This window comes from Lingula anatina, chromosome 5 (genome assembly GCF_051362555.1).
Source record: "Lingula anatina isolate TDL-2025a chromosome 5, LinAna3.0, whole genome shotgun sequence".
In the NCBI taxonomy this organism is placed as follows: Eukaryota; Metazoa; Brachiopoda; class Lingulata; order Lingulida; family Lingulidae; genus Lingula; species Lingula anatina.
Genome location: NC_141771.1, coordinates 10,170,273 through 10,191,643, shown reverse-complemented (window position 1 = coordinate 10,191,643; position 21,371 = coordinate 10,170,273). Strand labels below are relative to the sequence as shown.

At 35.1% G+C, this 21,371-nt stretch overlaps 3 protein-coding genes across 4 annotated transcripts in view; all 3 read right to left on the bottom strand.

Annotated features, from left to right (window-relative positions):
* The window catches only part of LOC106151046 (uncharacterized), a 38,776-nt gene that overhangs the window by 6,604 nt on the left and 10,801 nt on the right, over positions 1-21,371 (bottom strand). Inside the window, exons 7-15 of one of the 2 annotated variants that reach the window (XM_013524123.2) lie at positions 21,069-21,140; positions 7,729-7,800; positions 7,156-7,230; positions 6,072-6,862; positions 5,753-5,872; positions 5,409-5,464; positions 4,813-4,929; positions 3,330-3,379; positions 110-191 (exon numbers count right to left, since the gene is read on the bottom strand). In XM_013524123.2, the coding sequence (XP_013379577.2) occupies positions 110-191; positions 3,330-3,379; positions 4,813-4,929; positions 5,409-5,464; positions 5,753-5,872; positions 6,072-6,862; positions 7,156-7,230; positions 7,729-7,800; positions 21,069-21,140 (1,435 nt within the window). The remainder of the gene's footprint in view (positions 1-109; positions 192-3,329; positions 3,380-4,812; positions 4,930-5,408; positions 5,465-5,752; positions 5,873-6,071; positions 6,863-7,155; positions 7,231-7,728; positions 7,801-21,068; positions 21,141-21,371) is intronic. The other variant, XM_087012525.1, reaches the window with a different exon arrangement.
* Positions 15,691-18,085, bottom strand: LOC106151047 (uncharacterized). Its single transcript, XM_013524124.2, has 3 exons — positions 17,608-18,085; positions 17,362-17,485; positions 15,691-17,249 (listed from the first exon to the last, which is right to left on the bottom strand). The coding sequence occupies exon 3, from the start codon at positions 15,914-15,916 to the stop codon at positions 15,737-15,739; it is 180 nt and encodes a 59-aa protein (XP_013379578.2). The 5' UTR covers positions 15,917-17,249; positions 17,362-17,485; positions 17,608-18,085; the 3' UTR covers positions 15,691-15,736.
* Positions 16,922-21,056, bottom strand: LOC147761621 (zinc finger protein 862-like). Its single transcript, XM_087013108.1, has 8 exons — positions 19,867-21,056; positions 19,411-19,573; positions 18,774-19,241; positions 18,542-18,727; positions 18,041-18,090; positions 17,608-17,831; positions 17,362-17,485; positions 16,922-17,135 (listed from the first exon to the last, which is right to left on the bottom strand). Exons 1-8 carry the CDS (start codon positions 20,025-20,027, stop codon positions 16,922-16,924), a joined length of 1,590 nt encoding a protein of 529 aa, XP_086869234.1. The 5' UTR covers positions 20,028-21,056.

Below are 21,371 nucleotides of genomic sequence, written 5' to 3'. Positions count from 1 at the left end.
ATGCCTTTCTTCAGACTTTTCTTGACTTAGCTTAGATGTATGCCCCTCGTGATATATATATATATAAACAAACAAGCTATATAAAATGTAATGATTATATAAAAAATACCTTTTCTTTCTTCTTGTGTTTTTTCATCTTTTCAAATTTAGTGTTGTCCTCTACATCACCTGCCCCCCCTCTGCAACAAATTCTGCAGGACAAGAAAATTAATTTTAAAGATAAAACTTTCAATCATTAAAATTTACATTGGTTTCTCTAATGAGTGTAAGTAACAGATATAATATTGTCATACTAATTTCACATGCCATGACTTAACATCGAAGCAACATCATGTCAGCCCATTGTGATATTTAAAATTAATACAACTTGAATAATTACACCATAAAAAACAACCTAGGCTTTTATATATAGCATGCAAAGAAAGCAGGAAATATCTTTTCAAATATAATTTTTTTCTGGAAATATAAAACTATACTCTTTGGTATTTGACTTGACATGTTAAATTGCTTTAAATGCATCTTAAACTAGAGGATCAGAGAGGCGATACCGCCTCCGAATATTGTACCACCAGCTGGAGCAAGCGCATTCGTATAGACCCCACATACACAAAATAAGGGACACAGCCCCCAGTCTTGTGCTTGACAAGCTGTAAACATGCAATCAACAAGAATTTTCAATATATGCAAAAAATATATGAAACTAAAAATGGTACAATCAAATTTAAGTTCATTGTAAGGTAGGTGAAAGCTCATTTTCAAGGTCACAGTAAATTGCCAGTATATGACTTCCTACTCAAGTTCAATAGTAACTATGGACCTATCTCTGCCAGGTTTGGAGTTAAAAGAGAAAGAAATTAGCAGAGTTCAGTTCATGATAATAAGTAGATCAAAGGTCAATTTCAAGGTCACACTTAGATTGCCAGTATATGACTTCCTATTCAATTTCAATAGTAACTATGGACCTATCTCGCTAGTTTTGGAGATAAAAGGGAAGCAAAATTTGCAAAGTTCAGTTCATGGTGAAAAGTAGGTCAAAGGTCAATTTCAAGGTCACACTTAGATTGCCAGTATATGACTTCCTATTCAAGTTCAATAATAACTATGGACCCATCTCTGCCAGTTTTAGAGATAAAAGGGAAGCAAAATTTGCAAAATTCAGTTCATGGTGAAAAGTAGGTCAAAGGTCAATTTCAAGGTCACAGTAAGATTGCCAGTATTTGACTTCCTATTCAAGTTCAATAGTAACTATGGACCCATCTCTGCCAGTTTTAGAGATAAAAGGGAAGCAAAATTTGCAAAATTCAGTTCATGGTGAAAAGTAGGTCAAAGGTCAATTTTAAGGTCACATTTAGATTGCCAGTATATGACTTCCCATTCAAGTTCAATAGTAACTATGGACCTATCTCTGCCAGTTTTGGAGATAAAAGGGAAGCAAAATTTGCAAAGTTCAGTTCATGGTGAAAAGTAGGTCAAAGGTCAATTTTACAGTCACATTTAGATTGCCAGTATATGACTTCCTATTCAAGTTCAATAGTAACTATGGACCTATCTCTGCCAGTTTTGGGGATAAAAGGGAAGCAAAATTTGCAAAGTTCAGTTCATGGTGAAAAGTAGGTCAAAGGTCAATTTTAAGGTCACATTTAGATTGCCAGTATATGACTTCCTATTCAAGTTCAACAGTAACCATGGACCAATCTGTGCCAGTTTTGGAGATAAAAGGGAAGCAAAATTTGCAAAGTTCAGTTCATGGTGAAAAGTAGGTCAAAGGTCAATTTTAAGGTCACATTTAGATTGCCAGTATATGACTTCCCATTCAAGTTCAATAGAAACTATGGACCTATCTCTGCCAGTTTTGGAGATAAAAGGGAAGCAAAATTTGCAAAGTTCAGTTCATGGTGAAAAGTAGGTCAAAGGTCAATTTTAAGGTCACATTTAGATTGCCAGTATATGACTTCCCATTCAACTTCAATAGTAACTATGGACTTATCTCTGCCAGTTTTGGAGATAAAAGGGAAGCAAAATTTGCAAAGTTCAGTTCATGGTGAAAAGTAGGTCAAAGGTCAATTTCAAGGTCACATTTGGATTGCCAGTATATGACTTCCTATTCAAGTTCAATAGTAACTATGGACCTATCTCTGCCAGTTTTGGAGATAAAAGGGAAGCAAAATTTGCAAAGTTCAGTTCATGGTGAAAAGTAGGTCAAAGGTCAATTTCAAGGTCACAGTAAGATTGCCACTATATGACTTCCTATTCAACTTCAATAGTAACTATGGACCTATCTCTGCCAATTTTGGAGATATAAGGGACTAATTGTTATAATTTTGGAGTTACCATAATGTGCCATAAATTTCCTACAGAAAAAAATTAATTAAAATAAAGAAAACATCACTTTGGTCAAAATTCTTAAAATAAGAGGTGCTCTGAAGTTCCAGAAGTTCAAATTTGATTAAATAATGTCATTTTTGACCACAAGTTGTCTGCTTTGCCAAGCCTTTTGTATTATTTTTCCAGAGTTCAAAATTTATTATCCATTACCGTACTGCACATTTTGCTTTCACCACCAATATGTACTTTTTTATACAGCGTAACTTGAAAACCGTATGGAATACAAAAAAACGGAGACCACCATCAGTGTTGGGCTTTACATGCTCTACAAAATGCAAAAAAGAATGGGTCTCTAGCATTAACGGTTCCCAAATTAGAGACAGTTTTCAGTTTAGGTACTTTATGGCCGCTACTCCCGTGAAAATGCACCGATTGACCCCAAATTCACGGAGATGAAAGATGACCCGAAGGGTAACACTTTCCAATAATATCATTGGTAAAGTCTATGTGGTGTCTGAATAACAGGGCAAAAAAAATTTTTTTCGTAAAAAATTTCATTTTTTTGAAAATTTTGGCCCGTTTGACCTTGAAATAAAGGTCAAAGGTCAAATCCAAGGGCATATTTGAAATCTACACATATGACTTTTGGAAAGCTGTCTGTAGAAATTTTTCCCATAACTCCTTCCGTAGGGTAGATAATTAGCATTTAATTTTGCCATTTTTAGACAAGGGTGCATTGCAATGAGTGCCACACCTAGACCCCAATACCGACAAAGCCCAAATTTTACGTGGAACGAGTTGAGATTATAGGTGACCTAAATCCAAGAGATGGGTACAGGGGCTCTTACCGTCTAGGAAGAGAAGCGGTAACGGTGACTTGGCGGCGGAGCCGCAGGAGCCGGCGGAGCCGGCGGAACATACGGGTCGGGACTAAAACCATGGGTACCGCCAGCGCCTACGCTGGTGGTACAATAAATCTGATAAAAAAATAAAGCTGTACTCACCTAAAGCAGTTCCATTTATCTGCTTCCCTCTCTGCATCTTTGCCACATGTCTGAAATATAGGTTCACATCAGTCACTAAAACCGTTTAAAAAACAGCACTGAATAAATGCCTTGTAACACAAATTACCTCTGTAACACAAATTATCTCTGATTATTTACACCAGATCTAGCCAATCTTTTCAGGTACGAAAGGGACACAAAGAAGGACTTTGGTGCCAAAATTTATATTTAACTAACTATCCCAGGGTAAACGGCATTTTCCCTGGATAAGCCAACCTTTAGTCTTCCTTTCCTGACACTTGCTATAACTCTGTAACAATTTTGGAAAGAGCCAAAGATCAAAACCTGTGTAAAAGCTAGCAGAGGTTTTTCATATACAGCATTCATTTCCAATGGCTTCCTGACATAGGGAGTCTTGCATTATTATTCCGGCTCTTTTCAAACTGTGTCATTACAGCTCACTACCAAGGACAGGCAGGGTACGGGGAATAGGATTATTGCAATACTGATAAAGGTCCTGTCATTTTATGCTATAAAAGTTTCAATTTTCTTCAGATAAGTTTAACAAACAGCAATCATGCACTAAGATTAATATAATAAATTCTATTTATCTATCTTGCTATTGTCTTGGTTATGGAAATAAAAAGGTGGTGTGCTTGCTGAAGATTAATCAACAACAGTACCTAGTACATCAATAACACTTGCTAAAAAACGTCTTAGGGCAAAACTATTTGGAAGAATGCAGTTGTCTTCATCTCCTCAATAGCAAATTGAATATCAATAAATACTTCATTGATTCTGGAAACAATTCAAGTTTAAATTCAGAAAAAAAATTCCAGTAGCAAGTCTCATTAATGATGTCGCCAATGCAGCAAGTTATCAGAAAACAAGCTGACTGAAAATAAGCACAATTTTGCACCTTCAAGTTTCCTAACACTATTTCATATCATATACCCCATATTTCTACAAAGTATCCTCTGCTCAAAATGCCAAAAGAAAAAAATATAATCAAACCATGCCATCAGAAAATCCACTTAAACTTTGCATGCAAAGCTCCACTCCTGTGTACTTCCAGCTAAAAATGAACGACAGCTTCCTACCTTACACCATTCTAGTCACTTCCAGCACAATCCTGTCTCCTCCAGTATCCTTTATTGCCAAATTTAATTCAACTTAACAATTTGGTCAGCTTTCATCTGTGTTGCTTGTTGTTTACTAACTTGTTCTTTTTCTCATCCATCAACTATTATATTTATTCCTTCTGTGTATTAAAATAGGGGCGGATTTAGGCCGTCTTCTGGGTCTTCCGGAAGACGGTCAGGTTTTCAAGTTTACATTGACAGGTATCTAATCTTTTCTGTCGGAAGACGGTCAAAAATGGAGGATGGATCAACAAAGATAATTTGGAATACTGTCAGAAAATAACTCTGGATCCGCCTCTGTAAAACACCACCTCAGCTCTTAGTCCAAGCGGTCCACTTACACATCTATAAGCCACTAGCACAACGACCACCAGGAAGAGAACGGAAGCAGCAATAATTATGAACAGCATCATCATGTTCCTCAGTTTTTTCTCTGCCTTTATTGCAGCTCGCTTGGCCTGGAAAAGGCAACAAAGAATAAAACTTTTAAGTTTCATTACATATTTACAGCTAGCCATAAAAACAATGTAGAAAAGAAAAATACACTTCCGGAATAGCTCCACGCAGTGACAACAATCTTGTAACACTGTCAACAATAACAGCAGGGGGCATGTGGAATCTCTGTAATTGAGACAAGGATAAAAATTAGTCCCACCTCACATAAATTTTCATCAGTGATAAATAATTATTATTATTATTTTTATTTATCTATTTTATTTTTTGTTTAAAAAAAATTAATAAAAAATAATATAATCACTAATAAAACAAAAATATTAATAATAAATAAAAGGAACAAGTAAGAAAAAATATAATTTTAAAAATCAGGATGGTACTGACTCATAAGCCACTTTAATGAATTGATTCAGAATTTACAACTGCAAACAGCGTACAGCAGTGGCACCTGGGATTTGAAGCAGATTCACCGTCTCATACTTACAGCACGTTCTGTAGCTTTTCTCTTTCTTTCAGCAGAAAGTTTGTCCTCCTCACAATCTACAAATACAAAATATGATGAAACTGAACACATGTCCAAGAGTGTTTCTGCCTCAAGTAAAACCTTTAATTTTTTTTTTTATTGTTTACAAACTAGACAATTTTTTTTCATATAAGTGTCTTCAAAAAAGACCAACTAGCTGAAAAGGGATGGAAGTCAAATGGACTTCATTAATCTTTACAAAAACAACTAATATTTGATTTATATATACAAAAAAGAAGTGTTCACACTGTCCTTATAACCAATTATATTTGTAGATAACATGTTACAGGAAAGTTGCTTTTTACCTTCAATTTTCTTCTCTCGTCCTCTCTTTTCCTTGTTAAGTTTAGCAATGAGTTTCTTTTTACTTTTCAGCTTCTTTTTCAGATTTTTTATTTGAATGAGCCGAGCATGGTCTTCCTTTTCTATCAAAGTGTTCACACATAGTAGATTACTTTGATTCCTGTTACTTACTATTGATGACCTTTTGTAATCAAAACATATCGAACCATCAAAGAAAACTATTAAAACTGCTATTTCTCGTTATGCAAATATCTAAATTTTAAATAAATATTGTGAATCATCAAAAAAGTTATCCTGAATAGACTTGGAACAAGTGGTTACCTTTATTATGCAGCTCTTTCTTGCTGGCTTCCCGAGACTGTTCTATGTAGTGGACAAGGAACTGGTCCATTCTTGTCGAAAAAAGCCGTAGATAAAAATTCTTCTTGTGCTGATCTTCAATCTTTTTGATTTTGGAGCGGATATTCAAGGCATACTGCATTATTCTGTGCTGTCCCTTGACCGAATGTATGGCATAAGATTTAGGGTCACCATCAAAAGTGACTCTCCCATTCTCCAGAGCTGGTGGTACCAGCTGCTTGTACAACTTGGCTTCTTCCTCAGTCTCTGGTTCTGGTGTTTCTCCTTCTATAACTGCTGTTGTAGTAGTTGGTTTTTCTGTTGTGGTAGTTGGTTTTTTAGTTGTTGTTGTTTTTTGGGTAGTTGTTGTGGTAGTTGGTTTAGTTGTCTTTCTGGTTGTAGTTGTTGGTTTTGCAGTTGTTGTAGTTTTTTTGGTAGTAGTAGTGGTAGTAGTTGGTTTTTCAGTCGTGGTAGTTGCTTTTTTAGTTGTTGTACGTATTTGGGTAGTTGTTGTTTTTTTGGTAGTAGTTGTTGGTTTTACAGTTGTTGTCACTAGCTTACTAGTTGTGCTTGTGGTAATGGGTCTGCGTCTTAAGCATTTTACATGGTAAACTCCTATGTCGCATTTTGTCAAATTCACACCACGAATGTGTGTATACCTTTCCGGTCCTCTCATCTCCATAGTTTCCTTTACGTCATCAGGATACCCACTCACCTTGCCGACAATCATCCACCAAGAACAATCACACATTCTCCCAGTGCCTGCAATGTATCTGTGAAAGAGAACAACTGACTGTGCAGTTTAATACAAACACTGACTGCCATACAAAACATGGTGCATATTGTCAATAAAGAAAATCTCACCAATCAACCAAGACAAGATATCAAACAAATCAATGCACTAAATGAAAATCACGCTACCTTTGCTAGAATCAACTATAGGTAGTCAGCTATAAATAAAGATGATAATTGTATTGTGTCACATTTAATGTGTCATTTAGCAAGAAAAAAGGTGCATTTTAATAAAACCAAGCATATATTTATAATAATGAAAGCATGTACTTACAGAGACGTCACAGAATATTTTTCCAGGTCCAAAAATTGCAGGTTAACAATATGTAATTTGAGGTATTGAACGTAACTGTAAACATAATAATGAAAAGGTACAATTCTTATCATTATGGCTGAAAACATCAGTCACTTAATAAATGTCACTTAGGTTCACGACTGTTTTTGTGGTTAAAGTCACATATGTATAATGTTATAGAACTGGCCAAAACTGTTTTTCAATTTTTTAAACTGTCACTGAACAGTGTAAATGTCTTAATTTTGACTGATATCCAAATTATCCCAATATATAAACAGTCTATCCATTTACTCATCAGGAAATTGCATATTTCACCAAAAATTGAAGATGAACATAATCATGCAATCTCAGTTTTAAATTAATAATGACAATGACATAAAAAAATATATATGGCAGGGCAATAAAAATTAAACAATTTTACACTGATGTCATTTTATTTTTTATTAAAATATTATATTAATTTCAAGAATTTCTGTGTAACAAAATTAAGCAAATTAAGCCATTAGACAATTACAGGAAGTCAAAATGTAAAAAGTAAAGTAATAAACTTACAGATTTTTCAGTTTTGGTGCTGGTGACAGAAAACCATCGTCAATTTGCTTAATGGGATTCCCATCCAATACTCTACATGGTTTTAGAAAACAAAATATTGCAAGTATTTCACAAACTTGAGTCATTATTACTGAAGTTCAGCATTTTAACCATACAGCAATGTCAGGGCTTCAAGTTATAACGGAGCTCCAGAAAATAGGAAAAATTTTTTCAAAAAATATGAAAAAAATTTTGTTGCAAAAGTATAGGAAAAATAGGAATTTTTCTAAGAAATATGGAGTCCCAACACCCATATTATGCCACATTCCTTGAGCCTATCATACTAACTTTGGATCGAACTATCTCCAAGGGGATACTTACTAAATTGCAATCAACTAAAGCAGCTTAGATGTTTGTCATGCCTACTGAACCAGCTAGGTGGTAATTAATTACCGTTTAGCAGTTTGGTAGGCGTGCCAGACATCTAAGCCACTTTAGCTGAGAGCAATTTAGCAAAAAATCCCTTGGAGATGGACCGATCCCGTTAGATCGATCTAGGTATGGAAACCCAGTTGAGTCTAACAAAAATCATCTAACAAACTTATAAACAACATGAAATACTCGCCAAAACTAGAGAATCAGAGAGGCGATACCACCTCTGGATATTGTACCACCAGCTGGAGTAAGAGCATTCGGATGGAAAACCAAAAAAAAGGGACACCACTATCAGTCTTGTGCTTGACAAGCTCCATAAAATGCAATAAACAACAGTTCTCAAAACATGCAAAAATGCACAAAGAACATAACTGTAAAAAAGGTCCAATCAAGTGGTTTTTCCAATTGACCTGTATTTTCCTAACATTGATCACTCCTGTGATTTTCTAGACAATAGCCCCCTTGGTTTTCCTTGAAATGTGTTATCAGTGTTGCATATATGCTGACAAAAGAAAAAAACCTAGGGGCAACACTGGGCATATCTCTCTTAGTTTTGAAGATAAGAGGGGCAAGACAATATGCAAAGTTCAGTTCATGATACAACAAGGCAGCAAAGCTGTCAAATGTACAGACAAAAAACAGGAAATAACTATGCACAAAATAGGCTACTGTCAATTCTGATGCAAAAATACATTATGTTAAACTGCAAATTCAACATCAAATTTTAATTATCCTCAACAGGTAATACCAATGTAATTAAAATATGTGACAAGTTTACACTTTGAAAATGTATAACTTCCAGAAAAAGAAGTCACTTAGACTGCTTTTCCAACTCAGACTGCATTTTAGTCCTGTATTTCTTTTTTGAAATGGTATAATGGTCATCATGGCATCAGCACCCAAAATTGTGTTTTCTTCTATTCTGATGCCATATTACATAATGGTTAACGGCATAATGACCGTCAATTTTTAATAATAAAATATACGTATCATGGATTTTCAGAAAATGTTACTAGCATGGGTCTTCAAGCCCGTGGAACTTCAAAGTCACACCTTGAAAATGCCAACATGTGAAAAATTAAATTTTCACAAAATAACTGTTTAACTGGCAGTAAGAATTACCAAACAGACTGTATTTCCTACTGAAGCTGTATTTTAGTCCCATGTTTCTTTCCTGTAAGTTTGAGAACAGTAAATGACATGGTTTTTCTTAAATGGTCATCATGGGAGCAGTGCCCAAAATAGGTTTTTTTCAAATTTTGATGCAATATTACATAATGTTTAACAGCATAATGACCATCAATTTTTAATAATAAAATATTAGTATTATGGATATTCAGAAAATGTGACTAGCAAAGGTCTTCAGGCCCATGGAACTTCAAAGTCACAACTTGAAAATGCCAAAATGTATATGAGACAGCACTGTTCTGAAATGTTTTTTTTTTTTTCCATTTTTAACAATTTTTAACATAAAACAAAATTAACAGTTTTCTGCCTTTTTTATATGATCAACTAAGAAAATTGATGAGATGGGAAAAATATCAACAGAGCAGTGTTAAATGTCCAATCTCTTCCATTCTGAGATTCTGAACATAGTGAATGATTGAATCTGACAAACTGCAATGATATGAGTTTATTTCCATTTTTGACACTTAATTACACAATACACGATAACAAGTTTACCATCATTTTTACATAATCAACTAACAATGTTGTAAAGATGCAGGAAATGTCAAACAAACACTTTTACGTATCTTACTACTTAAATAATAAGGCTATTAACATGCCTAAGAATTAAATCTGAGGAAATCTGAGGAAATGTGAAAAAACAGCATAACTTCTAAAATAATGCCCCGATTATGCTGATTTTCGAACTCAACCTGCGTTTTAGTAAGACTAACCATTCCTGTGATTTTAATGACAATTGGGCTTTCTGTTTTTCTTATATTGTGTTTACAGTGTTGCATATATGCTGAACAATGAAAAAACCGCATAACTACTAAAATAGTGGCCCGATCGTGCTGATTTTCGAACTTGACCTGCGTTTTAATAAGATTGATTACTCCTGTGAGTTTCATGACAACAGGCCTAACGGTTTTCCTTAAAATGTGTTTACAAGGTTACATATATGCTGAAAAGTGAAAAAACAGCATAACTTCTACAAAAATGGCCCGATCATGCTGATTTTTGAACTTGACCTGCGTTTTATGAATATTCATCAGCTCTGTAAATATAAAGCCAAAAAGTAAAACTGCCTTTCACTTATCGTGTTTACAAGGAAAGTGCACGGCGACGGCATCGGCATCGGCGACAACAGACGCAGGTGATGGCAATATGTACAGACACATCTGTGTCTGTACATAAAAAGTAGATCAAAGGTCAATTTCAAGGTCAGTTTATGACTTCCTATTCAGGTTCAATACTAACTATGGATATTTCTTTGCCAATTTTGGAGATATAAAGGCCAGAAAACATGCATAGTACAGTTCACCATAAAAAGTAGGTCAAAGGTCAATTTCAAGGTCACAGTTAGATTGCCAGTATATGACTCCTATTCAAGTTCAATAGTAACTATGGGCGTATCTATGCCAGTTTTGGAGATATAAAGATCAGAAAACTTGCAAAGGGCAGTTCATCATGAAAAGTAGGTCAAAGGTCAATTTCAAGGTCACAGATAGATAACCAGTATATGACTTCCTATTCAACAGTAACTATGGGCATATCTCTGCTAATTTTGGAGTATTTCACATTTTATTTTCACCACTGAATACTGGATGTTGAACTTTTTGATATAGTACAACGCCTAAGCTGTATCGAAAAAACAAACAAGGCAGCAAAGCTGTCAAATGTACAGACAAAAAACAGAAAATAAAGATGCAAAATAGGTCATTTTGTCAATTTTGATGCAATAATAAATAATGCTTATAATAGCACTGTCAGTCAACACTGAATTTTAATCATGCACAACAGGTAAAATGGTCAATAACATGAGCAGACCCAGAGATATTTTCTGACAGTATTCCAAAGTATCTATTTTGATCCATCCTCCATTTTGATGGTCTTCCAACAGAAGAAAAAATAGATACCAGGCAATATAAACTTAATAACCTGACTGTCTTCCGGAAGACCTAGAAGATGGTCTCAATCTACCTTTTCAATAAGATTACAGTTTCAGGACACTGAGTTTAAATTCACATGATGAAAGTCTCAATATTTGAAAAATGATGACAGTGCATAAAATAATATTACATAAGTAACATAATGTTTAAAGACATAAAAAACAATACAACTGCTTATGTGGAAATACAGAAATGTCAGAGCCTCAGGCGGATGATAGTTAAAAGTCACAAATGCAAGTGTTTGAGAAAAATTATTAAGGAAAACATAACAAAACTAGAATAGCGCTCCGAGAGTGCAGACCTCTGCCAAGGTAGCAATTTTGATTATTATTGATTATTGTTTTCTTTGGCCCACTTCCGACAGTTCCTGAAAATTTCAGCAAAAGCGGTCCATAACTTTTTGAGTTATGTTGATGACAAACAGGGGTGAAAATATAACCTCCTTGGCAGAGGTAAATATAATTCCAATGAAGCTGCTATTCAAACTTTTAATCTTTGAGTTTGATATATATATATATATATATATATATATATATATATATATATATATATATATATATTAAAAACTTATTTGCAATATTAAACAAAATTCACCTGCATAATTATCACTGCTTCCTTATTATTAATCTAGCAGAGAGTTTAACCTATGTGAGTTTACAGGGAAATATCAACAAGTGTGCTTTATGTAACCTCATTTAATGGCCGATTAATTAGGCAAATTACTTTATAACACTGAAATTAGCTAAGTGATACCCAAAGGAAATTTACAGACTGACCTTCTCAAAGGTCTTTCAGGCCCATAAGTCACAACTTAAGAAAAGCACAAAACAATAATGCACAAAATAGGTGACTACCAATTCTGATGCAATAATACATTATGTTTAACTGCACAGTCAACATCAAATTTTAATTTTGCACAACAGCATAAGGCTTCAGGCCCATCAGAGTTCAAGTTTATACTTTGAAAGTGCCAGAATGAGAAAAATGAAATTTCACACAAAATCGCATAAAATTCAATAATAAATGATAACCCAATTGACCTGGCTTTCTAATTTGAACTGCATGCCAATCCTAAAAATCATACTCATAAGTTAAATATAATAATACATAACACAGTTTTCTTTTCATAATGTTTGCAGTAGCAGTGCAAAAAGATTATTGTCAATTTTGATGTAACATTACATAATAAATTATAGAATAATTATCACCAATTTTTGATTATTGACTATAAATAGCATGAACATGTAGAAAATTTGATTACCATCCGGCTTCATGTCCATGGGAGCTCCGAGTCCCACAATGAATATGCCAAAAAGATAATGAATATTTCACTAAAATGTATAACTTCCAGAAAAAGAAGCCAATAAGACTGCTTTTCCAACTCGGGCTGCATTTTAGTCCTGTGTTTCTTTTTTGAAAGTTTCACAATCATAAGTAACACAGTTTTCCCATCATGGTCATCATGGCAGAAGCACCAAAAATTGTGTTTTCTTCTATTTTGATGCAACATTACATAATGCTTAACAGCATAATACATCAATTTTTAATAATAATATATATGTGTCATGGATTTTCAGAAAATGTGACTAGCATGGGTCTTCAAGCCCTTGGAGGTTCTAAGTCGCACCTTGAAAATGCCAAGAAGTGAAAAATTAAATTTTCACAAAAAACTGTTAAATTGCCAGAAAAATTTGCCAAACAGACTGCATTGCCTACTGAAGCTGTATGTTAGACCCATGTTTCTTTCCTGTAAGTTTGAGAACAGTAAGTGACATGATTTCCCTTAAATGGTCATCATAAGAGCAGTGCCCAAAATAGTTTTTTTTTTTCAAATTTTGATGCAACATTACATAATGTTTAACAGCATAATGACCATCAAATGTTATTAAGAAAATATTAGTAACATGGACATTCAGAAAACATGACAAGCAAAGGTCTTCACGATCATGGAACTTCAAAGTCACACCTTGAAAATGCCAACATGTGAAAAATTAAATTTTCACAAAAAAACTGTTTAGCTTCAGTAGAAAAAGTTACCAAACAGACTGCATTGCCTACTGAAACTGTATTTTAGTCCCATGTTTCTTTCCTGTAAGTTTGAGAACAGTAAGTGACATGATTTTCCTTAAATGGTCATCATGGGAGCAGTGCCCAAAATAGGGGTTTCTTCAAATTTTGATGCAATATTACATAATGTTTAACAGCATAATGACCATTAATTTTTAATCATAAAATATTAGTATCACAGATATTCAGAAAATGTGACTAGCAAAGATCTTCAGGCCCATGGAACTTCAAAGTCACATCTTGAAAATGCCAAAATGTAAACAAGACAGCACTGTTCTGAAATGGGTTTATTTCCGTTTTTAACACTTTTTTAACATAAAACAAAATAAACATTTTACTGCCATTTTTTTATGACCAACTAAGAAAATTGATGAGATGAGAAAAGTATCAATACAACAGTGTTAAATGTCCAATTTCCTCCATTCTGAGATTCTGAACAAAGTGAATGATTGAATCTGACAAACTGCAATGATATGAGTTTATTTCTGTTTTTGACACTTGATTACACAATACATGATAACAAGTTTACCATCATTTTTACATAATCAACTAACAATGTTGTAAAGATGCAGGAAATGTCAAACAAACACTTTTACGTATCTTATTACTTAAATAATAAGGCTATTAACATGCCTAAGAATTAAATCTGAGGAAATCTGAGGAAATGTGAAAAAACAGCATAACTTCTAAAATAATGCCCCGATTATGCTGATTTTCGAACTTAACCTGCGTTTTAGTAAGACTGACCATTCCTGTGAGTTTAATGACAATTGGGCTTTCTGTTTTTCTTATATTGTGTTTACAGTGTTGCATATATGCTGAACAATGAAAAAACCGCATAACTACTAAAATAGTGGCCCGATCATGCTGATTTTCGAACTTGACCTGCGTTTTAGTAAGATTGATTACTCCTGTGAGTTTCATGACAACAGGCCTAATGGTTTTCCTTAAAATGTGTTTACAAGGTTGCATATATGCTGAAAAGTGAAAAAACAGCATAACTTCTACAATAATGGCCCGATCATGCTGATTTTGGAACTTGACCTGCGTTTTATGAATATTCATCAGCTCTGTAAATATAAAGCCAAAAAGTAAAACTGCCTTCCACTTATCGTGTTTACAAGGAAAGTGCACGGCGACGGCATCGGCATCGGCATCGGCATCGGCATCGGCGACGACAGACGCAGGTGATGGCAATATGTACAGACACATCTGTGTCTGTACATAAAAACAGCATAACTTCTACAATAATGGCCCGATCATGCTGATTTTCGAACTTGACCTGCGTTTTATGAATATTCATCAGCTCTGTAAATATAAAGCCAATAAAAAGTGAAACTGCCTTCCACTTATCGTGTTTACAAGGAAAGTGCACGGCGACGGCATCGGCATCGGCATCGGCATCGGCATCGGCGACGACAGACGCAGGTGATGGCAATATGTACAGACACATCTGTGTCTGTACATAAAAATGGAAATCACCTTCAGTGCTGCACTTGACAAGCTCTACGAGATGGGTCGGGACTAAAACCATGAGTACCGCCAGCGTACACACTGGTGGTACTAATTAATTCTAATTAATTCTATTCAATACTATTATTATAACATATCTGTTTTAAAAGCACATTTCATTTTATACATTGCGCTTATGTAGACAAAACAATGCACTAAAAATACTATCAAAAATATATTCTAACATTTTTCGACCTGTTTACCGATGAACAATCACTTTTCCACTAGACAATTTTTTGTCCCTACTGCTGTTTTGCAGGGATTACTATTTTTGGTCTCATACACAACAATTGCCATTAGTGATTGGAACTATGAGATTGACTGTGAATGCAGAATTAATAACCTAAACCACAATTTCAATGTGCAAAAGTGAAAAAATTTGGGGATAATTTGGCAGGCATTCTGAAGGGCTCATTTTATTCATGGAATGTGCCAAATGGGAAGGACATGCTTATCACAAGTTTTTGTTTGCAACAAGTATCTATACAATTTCACCATAAAATCAAAGTTTAAGCTGTTTCACTATTGCAGCTGAAGGGTTTTGGTGCTTTATTTTCATCCTAGGTGATGCTGTATTTTGACTAGATGGTACTGATGGGTAGCCACTGCATACCCCAGTACTTCCCCAAATTGTAGGGAGTAGCTTTGTTCAGATCTAAGTCTGATGCTAAGCCAACAAACATCAATGTGTTCCACATAATCAGGGGTCTATACAGAATTTGGGCAGGACTGGCCAATACCGACCAGTGGACCTTAGAGGTACTGGTCCTTACCAAGAAGTACTGGTCCGTAAAATTTTACGTTAAAAATTAGTAGTTTCAAGCTACTAGATATATAACAAAAACGCATACATGTTTAACATCCATTTTTATTTCTATATGATTATCTAAACACATTCATATTCCAGTCAGTTCCTTTAACTGTTTGTACACATCCTCCTCTGCTAGCTCATCATCATCATCCTCGAATCCTTCATCGATATCATCCTCATCCTCTTCATTGAAATAAACATTTTGTTCTTCCTCACTGTCATCCATGACCTTAGCAGGACCCTCTTGACCATCATCAACATCCATGACCTCCCCCGCCTGCTCCTGATCATTCTTCTCTTCTTCCTTCTCCTCTTTCTCTTGTCACCCTCAAACGACAACTCTTCACAGCACCCCCATCTCTGACACCTGGGCCCCGTTTCATCAAAGCTGGATAAGCTATTCTATGGATAACACTATCCATGGTATAAATTTCTTATCCTCTGTATTGTTATTCTCTGTATAAATTTGTGTTTCACAAAGGCTGGATAAACAGCATGATAGTAATCCAGTGGATAAAAATTTATCCAATAACATATTTGGAAAAAGACATTCCCATAATGCAGTTGGTTGCTGTAAACATTATAAAAGCCATGATAGTTGCTAACAAAAAAGTGATCTATACCATATTTGGAAAATAAATTACCCATAATAAACAATATGCTAAGTATATTTCAAGATGGTACATTCATTAAAATAATGGGGAAAATATCTACAGGATATTTTAGTGTCAGTGTCAAAAACACATCACATTGTGCCTCATGCAATGTTTACAATGTGCAGTTGAAGGGCAAGGTCGTGACATACTTTCTAACAAAATAGCTGACTTGGCACGTTTGGCAGATTATGTCAATTGCAGTGTAGAATTTTTTCGTCGATTTGAAAGGTATGTTTAAGTAAAATAAAAGATAATTGGCCTCTCACCGAGATTGCATGGGTTCTGTCCGTAGCAGGCACGCTGTCAACTTTGATAAAGTCTGTTATGTAATCTATTGATTCAGTATCACATAAAGTATCAAAAGCAAACACATATCTTCTAAAATTCTCTTTCTTATCATTCTACACCTGTGAAATCTCATAGGATTTACTCCTAAAGCAAGCAGGTTTGCCATTTTTGATTTTTTAACAGCATGAGTGCAGATTTATCCCACCTATTTCGAGCGGACAACTTTTTCCTCTGGATAAGCTGATTTACCCCATGGATAGCGCTATCCACTGTTGATGAAACGCACTATCCAGAGGATAGCGGCCATTTTTATCTATAAGATAGCGCTATCCAGCCTTGATGAAACTGGGCCCTGGTCTTCTTGAGGACTTCACAGCACCCAACCAGGCCTGTATGGCAGCATCAGGATCAAAGTCCTGGATGGAAGGACTGCCCATCTGGATTGACATCAAACTGTCCAGAGTAGATGTTTTTATCTTTGACCGGTGGTCTGTTTTGATTAGTTTCAGCTTGCTAAAACCACGCTCATTCTCTGAACTGCTGGCAGGAAGGCAGAGAACTAGATCTATGAGAGACAAAACTTTGGCATGGTCTTCATCAGCATATGAGGCTTAAACCTCTGTCCATGTCAACTTCTGTACCTTCTCCCTTTATCTGAAATCAGAGATAGAAGAAAACAGGTTGGTTTATCATTATAAATTGGTTTATCATAATAAATTGGTTTATCATATTATTAATATAATGAATCTGTATTAGTCTTTCCTACCTCTTGTAAAGTTGGTTTTTGAGCATAGTCCACTCAGAGATGACATCTTGAGCCGAGAAGCCAGACCTCTCCAGGAGGTTATTGTATTGTTCACAGATTGTCATGATTTGGGTCTCACCGAAGTCTAAAATAAAAAAAAATGAAAATTATGATGCAAAATATGACAAACAGAAGTTCAAGTATCACCATGGGAAACAGAAATTTACTAAAATTTCTCACCAACATTAGTCATTTAAACTATTTTACCTGTAACTTCCGGCTGGTCATACAAGGGCCAGTACTTGAAATTAGCTAGTTCAGTGGCAGAGATGAACTTGCTGGATACATCTGCTGTTCTCTTTTCAAGTGCAGCAATTATGTTGCTAACTAAGGTTTCTCTAGTACTGTTAAATCTCTTTTCATCAACCTTCCCAGACACCTTTTCATCACTTTCCTGGTCAGCAAAATACTTGCATAGGTTGGGGCCATTTCTGAGGAAATGTTATGAAGTAAGAATCACCATCACCACAAGTTAATGTTTACAAAAAGCAAAATACAAGAAGGGAATAAACACCATCACCCAGAAAAAAATTAATTTGAAATTGAATAATGCGATCAGTGAATCTGCTAAAAACATGCAAACATGAAAACATTCATGCAAAAATATACATATCTTGTTTTATAGGAATCTAGGACAGACTTGGCCATCTCTATCTTATCACAAACATCTGCCAGTGTTGTATCATTTGCCTGCAGTGCAGTGGAGAGTGCTTTCAGGGGCTTCAGAACATCTTTGAAGAGGTGGATATATATAGGCAAGGATGTCAGGCCTCTTCATTAGACGCAAGTACCCAAGAGCCTTCGTTGTACTCTCACCCTAATAAATATATCCTCTTTTATAAATAGTGTACATACCTAAAAACTTTATATTTATACTTTCGTATTGTTGTAGTTGCAAATAAATTTATTGTACCCTATTGTAAATATTTACAATATTTATTGAACCTTAGTATATTCACATTTATTCACATATAACATTTGAGATTAATCAATTAATATTACATTTACTTGATTTGGAATATTTACATTCAACATTTATACACATACCCAGCATGGATGGGATATTTACTACCACTAATATAATGATATAATCTGGAATAACACAGATGAATTCTTTGCATTATACATATTGTACTTATACCTTTGCCTTTTGGTTGACACAGTCCTTCATTTGATTATAGATGGCCTGGTGTCCTTTAAGAAATGTCTCCACAGCCAGCAGCATATGGCCAACCCACCTTGTGCCACCAACTCGCGTAGGGATACCAACAGGTTTACCCAGGCTCTCGAAGGAACTCTTAAGATTCTCCCTCTGCTTTGGGGAGTTTCTATAAAAATAATACACTAACATGAGCAAGACAACAGTGGAATCATAGAGCTTGATGCTCTTTACATGATAATACCAGCCTGTGTGCCAGGCAGTGAATGACTGTCGCTGATGGCTGCAGATCTCTAAAGAATGCAGCCACTCCACCAACTCTCCCTGTCATCACTGATGCACCATCACACCCCAGACCTGCCAGTTTTTCCCTAAGGGTGTCCTGTGTGATACCCATTCCCTCTAGGCCTTTCAGGATGGCATTATATATCCAAATAGCATCAGGGCTCTTAGGTGATACAATCCCTGCAAATACAGTATGCACAGTACCTTTCTCAGCAAACCTAACAAATAAAATCTCCTGCTCTGTGCGAGAACTGTCTGTTGATCCATCTGATGTGATACTAATGAAACTTCTGTTATTGATGACATCGGCCAACTGTTGCTTGGTGGTGCTAGCAATAGACTTTGTGAATGTTCGGCATGCAGTCTCATTATGGTAAGTTTTCCCAGGTTCCAAGCCCTGGAAATATTTTGCAATAATAATTATGCACAGACACTGTATCTGGTCTAATAGATAACAGGGCTAACAAATGATAGAATGATTCACTGCAGTCTTTTAGCAAGAAATTCATGACATCTATGACAATGATACCAAATTTGACAAAAATTAGCAGATATTCCTGAGATACCTTAACTTCATCAAGGTCACATAGCCATTTGTAGTCTAAAAATGATTTTCTGTTTTTTGCCAAGGCATGTGTGTTGCGGAATAGCAGGCGTAGCTTTTCCATGTGTGCTTTGTTCAGGGCTTGACATGCAAGGGTGGCTGGGGACATTTCCGGTTGCAACTTTCTGGATATATAAAAAATTATTATGAAATAAATATAACTATTACATATATCCATATTTTAATCAATATATTTTATGTTTAAAATATTCATTCAACTATGATTATTTATGTTGTGAGAAATAACCAGTGACAAATAAAAATCATCATGTGATAATACGATTTATATGTAAATTATATTTAATATTAAATAACATATTATATATAATTTAATATTACTATTATTTTAATATTTATATTATATTTATATGTAAATTTATATTTATTATATATGTAAATTAGTATGGGTTTTTCTCACCTAGAATCAATGCTAAGTGCTAGCCTGTGAGCCTGTGCGTTCTCATGTAGGGAGATGCTCTCAGATTTCATGCTGTTGCACCCATCAATAAAAACTCTGGACTGTATTGCACACTGCCCTTTCAGTGCCTCCTCATGTTCTATGCACACAGTGCAAGTCATTCCAGTTGGTGTATTTTTTAACCAAGGCCTGCCAACTGTCCACTTTGGCAAAAATTGCCTACTTCTTTTATGTTTTTCATAAGATTCAGAAGCATCATATTCTTTCTTTTTATCTTTGTTTGTTTCCTCATCAGGGGCTATTTTTCTTTTTGGTGCAGGTTTTGACACACCTCATGTTTTTTTATTAAATGTAAAAAAAAGTACATTTAACATTGCCGGGGTGTGACGTCATGGCTGCTGAACACAAAACAATCTCTTATTGGTGGAAATTTGCTGCAGCAACACGAGGGAGCCAATCACAGCGCTCGAGCCAAAAGACGTTCGGCCTGCTGTTAAAATGCAATATGGCCGTGCTCATGTGTTTTCATTTGAGAGAGACAAGAAATACTTCAATAATTGATCAGATTTTGCCATTTGATAGTGAAATATAAGATGGGTTTGGCAACGATGTTCGGCACTTTTCAGCGGTCGCCAAAACGGACCAGTACCCCTGACAGGTAGTCGCCCAGGACGTTTCTAAGTCGCATTGGCGAGTGGGCGACCCTCTGTTTCGACCCCTGATATTGGCATCTATACAAAACTCAAGCAAAATTTTGAGTAATCTTTGCACCTTCCTGCATTGTACTTTAACAAGACAAGCTTAGTTAGCCAATATTTTTGGTAAATTTCTCCAAATGCTCATAAATAGTTCAATATTGACTAGTGTCCACATATCTTATTTTCCAGTAACCAACACGATTTGACACAAAATCATTTTTAGACAAAAAAAATAGGAAACAATAGGAATTTTCTCTGAAAAATAGGAAAAAATTGGAACATCTCCAAAAAATAGGAACTTGACGCCCTGAAATGTACTTGAGAGTTTATCCACAAGATTAATACCTCATTTTAACTAGAATGTGGAAATTAAACTACAGCTTCTTTTATGTCTTAATCAAAACTAACAGTGTATGTTATCAATACACAACATATGTGTGTGCAGCTGTGTGTGTCCAAACACATCAACATGCCTAAACCATTGATATAAATCAGGATACTCACAAAGTTATGAGGTTCTTGAAACATTCCAACGCTGAAGGATAAAGCCTATCTACCTTGTTGTATCCGATGTCTCTAAAATATGTCATTAAGTATAAACTAGAGGATCAGAGAGGCGATACCGCCTCTAGATATTGTACCACCAGCTGGAGTAAGCACATTCAAATGAACACACACCCCCCCCCCAAAAAAAAAAGGGACACCACTATCAGTCTTGTCCTCTACAAGCTCTATGCAATAAACAAGAATTCTCAAAATATGCAAAAAAAAAAAAACAAAAAACAAACAAACAAAAAAAAAACATAA